Source organism: Pterocles gutturalis, unplaced genomic scaffold, assembly GCF_000699245.1.
Source record: "Pterocles gutturalis isolate BGI_N339 unplaced genomic scaffold, ASM69924v1 scaffold46628, whole genome shotgun sequence".
Lineage (NCBI taxonomy): Eukaryota > Metazoa > Chordata > Aves > Pterocliformes > Pteroclidae > Pterocles > Pterocles gutturalis.
This window is the reverse complement of record NW_010122184.1, coordinates 1-5,359: the sequence shown is the minus strand read 5'-3', so window position 1 is coordinate 5,359 and position 5,359 is coordinate 1. Positions and strand designations below refer to the sequence as shown.

Here is a 5,359-nt window from a genome sequence, read left to right as displayed (position 1 = left end):
TCGTGTGTTTATTATATATTAGTAGTAAGCTTTCTTCATTGATTCATAAAATCAGATAATCCATTTCTTCTCTTTCTTCTGCATTAAAATGCCCTAATTTTTAATACAAAAAAATACTAAAAACATTCAGTGAAAACAGATAAGACAAATCACAGCACTCCTCTTTCTCTAGAGAAAGGAAAAATTGCCTTCAAAGAAAATAAAACCAGCCCTAGCAGTTCCAGCTGTCGATGGGGAGATGGCTGCTTTGAGGACGGGTGAGCTTGGTTGGGGCAGCGTCTTAAAATCACGTCACCGCGTGGCACTCCAGCAGCCTCCCACTGCCGACCCCCCAGCAGAGCCGTGGGGCCACAGCCGGGGCAGGGCGACGAGGAGGAGAGGGCAGGAGCCTGGCTCCGCACAGGAGCATGCTTGCTTTTGGCTGGGGACAGCGGCACGCATCTTCTTACTACAAGAAGCTGCACACAAGCCAAGGAATCTGCCTGCAGGTAACAACTTGGAGCAGACTGTTACTTCATCTTGTTCTGACTTTCCGGATTTTAGCGTTTAGAAACTCCTATGCGCTCAGTCGTTCCTTTTCCTGTGCCCGCTTTCCCCAGCCTGCGCTCTCCTCTTACACCTGAGGGACTGGGTAAGATGCACAAGCAGCGAGACCACACATATTCTTCCCACGTTCAATGAGAAAGTACCTAAAAAGAGAAAGGAATGTGCATGAGTGAGCGTTTCCTTCTCCAGCAGAGTCAGTGTGACAGATCCTGGGATGAGGAGACCGCTCTCGTTCTGTGCAAGCTCCTTTCTTAGCCCGGTGCAAGGAGCAAACTTACAGGCCTGCCCCCGCCAGCAGCGAGCCAGGCAACACCATTCCCCATCCCCCTCCTGTCACAAGCTATCGCAGTTAGCACCTGACTCTAAAAAATTTCACTTGCAGCTGGAAATGCTTGCAGAGCCGGACTGAAAACGCGCTCCCAGCACAACCTGCTCTCCTGGCACCCCATGAACCAGCGGTGCAGCGGCTCTGCACACGCTGGCCCAGCCCCTGGCAACAGCAGCGGTCTATTCATCCAAGGCTCTGCTCTAACCAGTCCCCCCAGGACAGGTTTGTAGAGCCACGTCTCCTTCGCTGCCGAGGCTGGGATGATTTCCTTCCCCCGCCGCTTCCCCGAGTATGAAAGAACTGTGAAATTTCAGCTTGAGAGCGTAAGGGCTGCCTGGGGCTGATGAGGGTGGGTGGGATCCCCGGCACGTGACTGTCCTTTTACCAGGTACAGGGAGACGGTGGTGGGTCTGGTGGCGCTGGGACCCCCTTACCCGTCCATGCCCCAGAGCGGGCCCCAGGAGTTCTTCACAATCCAGTACGGAGTCCCGTTTTCTTCTCCATACCCCACGGCGAGGACAGCGTGGTTCACCTTGTCAGGAGTGTGGTCACAGTGCGGGCTGCAAGGAAAAGGAAAAATAATGCAGATCTGTTCCATGAAACACCAGCCTCTAATCGTGGATTAGCCAGCATTCTGGATTGTGCTCCACTGCAAAAAGAACTGACAGATACTCTGAACTCCCAGCTGTGCAGAGCAGCGAGGGAAGCCAGGAGAAGGAGCTGCTGCCGTGTTGTCTCCCTCAGAAATTATCAGCGGCCATATCGGAAATCAGGGCAATGAGCTACACGGACCTTTGATCTGGGCACCTGGTCCGACTTTTGTTCAGAATGAATGTCAACATTGTCATACAAGAATGAGCTACAATGGAAAAACTGAGCACAGGAATTTTTCCAGTGAGAACCAGAAGTTCTTCATGCATCCCAGTAACGGTTTGTTCTGCCCCAAAGTGCAGGGGCACTGTTCTGGATTGTGCACAGGGAACAGAGAGTTCCTCAGTCTAAATACACATTTCTCTTTATTTCTTCTGAATTTACAGCTTTTAAATTGCACCTGATGAAAGTTGCTGGCTGTGCGATAAGACAACACAAGATACAAGCTCCCATCCCTAGAGCACCTGGTTTTAAACATTTTCAGATTGCAGATAATTAAAAGACCCATAATCCACACAACTGATTTACTTTTCCTGAATCTGTTAGTAGTTGCTCTGGGGAGCATCAATCATTCCATACCCTCTCACTTTAACTCTGCCTTAGGTGACAAACCTACAGGATAACTTCACTTGGTGTGTTCCAAACTGGAATCCTATTACGAGCACCCCCCTGCTCTCACACCTTAGGCGTGCCTGTTGCAGGTAACTCTGAGATTCCTGCCTTACTGCAACAGCAAAGCCGCTGGAATTCACAGTGCTGCCTGCTCTTCCCTTGCAGCTCCCTGGGGCAGAGCACTCATGCTTAGACTCTTAGTATAATTTTCCGTGCAGCTCTACGTGACTGAGGATTCATTACTCTGAAGGATTTTTCTAGTTCTCTCGAAACAGGCACTTTACGTGTGCAACTGCAGAGAGGCAGGTGAGGACTTGGTGGGATCAGCACGAGGTGCTGCAGCGATGCCAGGACCGCTGCTTTCATAACACACCCTGCACACAGTGATAAAGGGACGTGGAGGCAGCTCCACTGCCCACCCGCTCCACACCGCCCATCCAAGCTCTAGCGCTGGAAGAGCCACCACGTCCCGGAGCAGCTCACTTTGGGTAGGGCTTGCCCTGAGTAAACCAGACTGGTTCAGCTGGGCTGGCCCTGCCACCATCCCAGCTCAGCCACACGCGCCATCAGCCCTGGGAGAGGCTCCCCCAGGGCTGCAGGAGCCCCCAGCTCACCGATTGCTGAGCTTCATTCCAAACACAGTCTGGGCTGCAGGAGCCCCCAGCTCACCGATTGCTGAGCTTCACTCCAAACACAGTCTGGGCTGCAGGAGCCCCCGGCTCACCGATTGCTGAGCTTCACTCCAAACACAGTCTGGGCTGCAGGAGCCCCCAGCTCACCAATTGCTGAGCTTCACTCCAAACCCAGTCTGGGCTGCAGGAGCCCCCGGCTCACCGATTGCTGAGCTTCCTTCCAGACACAGTCTGGGCTGCAGGAGCCCCCGGGCTCACCGATTGCTGAGCTTCATTCCAAACACAGTCTGGGCTGCAGGTCAGACCGGCTCCTAGTACAGCACATTGCCTGCAAGCACACTGTACCCTCTTACCCCCCCTGGGAAATCAGCATATCAAGGCTCAGTTTACTTATGTTTTCTATTTTCTGTTTAAAAGAAAATGCAATAATGCAGTCCAGCGTCTGTGCGTCCAGTGCCGCAAAGGAGGAGCAATGGGGATGCGAGCAATGCCAGCCCTGCACCTTCCCCTCGCCCTCACCCCCCACTACTCACTTGGAATAGACTCCTTTCCTGTAGTGCATGAAGTTGCCCGTCACCTCAAAGGCAAAGCTCACCGGGTTGTGCTTCCCCACCGCCTCCACCATGCCGTCCTCGTCGTACTGCAAGAGGAGGAGCTCAGGGTCCGTTATCTCCCAGTTGCGCTGGGAACAGCCATGGCCCCAGCCCAGCAGTCGGAGCACACGCTAACCCCGGCTTTCTGCTTGCAGACAAGAAAACAAGCGCTGCTTGCGCTGAGCGACAAGAACCACAACTTCCTTACAGCCTGGAGCTGCACCCGCTGTAGAAAGCAGGCATAGACAGAGTGCCTGCATTCTCACTGCAGTCCGAGTTCGGAAACACAGCCCTGCCGCCTCACCTGCGTGATATTGATCACGTCCTTGACAAACGCAACAGCCTTCTCCGGCTGGAACTTGCACGTGCCGTTCTGTGCAGACAGAAAGGCAGCGGTGTTAGAGCTTCCTCTGGACCCCGCTCTGCCGCCGCAGAAACGTGTCAGAGCGGCGCGGGACGTACCTGGGCTCGGTACGGGTACGAGTCCTCCCCCATCAGCCCTTTGTTGTACAAGATGTATTCGAAGGCTTGGCTGGGCAGCCCCCTGCGGGACAACACAGCCAGAACGCAGATGAATTAGGATAAAAAAGCACCAAGAGTGGTTTTGCTCGGCTCTCAGCATTCCCCAGGGACTGCTTATCTTACAGAAAACAGATTTCAGAAAGCTTGATTTTCCGCCTTCTCGAGCAAGGCCAGTAGGAATTTAGCAAAGGGGAAGCAGAGGTTTCTGTGGGTTCCTCACTGCGCCATGGGATGCGCGTGACCCACCAGCAGAGCAACAGACAAAACTCCCCTGGCTCTCCTCAAGCACGTTAAAGCCCAGCTACACAGCACCCGTGACTGAGGGAGCAGAAGACATGGCAACAAAAGAAGTATCAGAAGAAAAATCAGTATAAAAAGGAACAACAGAGGTTAGGAAATTCTGGAGATTTAGTGAAACATTCCCTCCTCTACGGAGAGTGAAATTAAAATAAGCAAATGAAACCCAGCCCAAAACTGGTTTCCCTGACACTTCTCAGCCAAGGGGACATAAAAACCAAGATCTGGAAGGACCCCAACACTAAATCTTGAGGAGGACTGTCAATCCTGGAGCATAAGATACTCTCATTCTTTATTGCTTTACATTACTTACCCACTGCAGCCATGGTTGTTAAAAGCTTGAGCACAATCAACTAACTGTTGTTCAGCCTAGAAAAATTTTTTTGAGTCAGTACACGTTCAAAACCTGCATTCGGAATTGAGTGAGTGAAAACGCAACCACGCAGCAGCAACCGCAGAGCGCTGGGTTGATCTGTGCAGCTGCTCAGATGCTGCGAGCGGGAATCCCCCGCCTGAAGGGGCTCCGCGACCCAAGGAGCAGGACGAGGCAGACGTGGAGCTGGCAGCCCAGGTGTTCCTCCTCCCCCCAGAACACCGTCCCACCCACCGGAGTGCTGGCTGAGATCTTTCAAAGGTCAGATTTAACGCTTACACCCAGCCCTCAGCTATTCTGGTAAGTCATGTAAGTGGCTACTGTCTTTCTGGTTCTTTGAGAATGTAAATCCTCTGGGAGTTTAAAAATAAACAGTCTCACAAGGTGCCGCTTGCAGCAAGCTGTTTTGCAGCGAAGAGCTCCTGCCAGCTGGCAGCACCAGGCACGGCGCTGGCAAAACCACGCCTGCTCCCTGCTGCAGGACCCCCTTTCGTCCTGCTCCAAAGGGCTCTGCCCCAGCCCGGGGCAGTGGGACACTCGGACCCCAAGAGGGGACAGGGTCTGGCATATCCTCCGCAGCCCTGGCGGATAACCGGAGCCAGGGTGTGCTGTCCGTGCCCAGGAAAGGAAAATCTCTTACCAGAGAGAGGAGCTTTCCTGTCGCAATAGCAATAGCAGACTCCAGACATCCCGTGGTGGAAAAGGTCCAGCAGCTCCCGCAGGGGCCCTGCGTTAGGAACCAGAGAGGAGCTGGCCCATGGCGTGCCACAGGGTCACTGGCCTCCCCGAAACGCCAGGACCGGGG

General features: G+C 53.4%; 1 protein-coding gene across 1 annotated transcript; it reads right to left on the bottom strand.

Moving 5' to 3' along the window:
• Nucleotides 1-570: 570 nt before the first annotated feature.
• Nucleotides 571-5,281, bottom strand: CTSH (cathepsin H; the record flags this gene model as incomplete). Its single annotated transcript, XM_010077449.1, has 7 exons — nucleotides 571-689; nucleotides 1,309-1,434; nucleotides 3,303-3,409; nucleotides 3,667-3,735; nucleotides 3,825-3,906; nucleotides 4,495-4,550; nucleotides 5,195-5,281. Coding segments are annotated over 7 exons (603 nt in total), but the record flags the coding sequence as incomplete, so codon positions are not given.
• Between the last annotated feature and the right edge of the window lie 78 nt (nucleotides 5,282-5,359).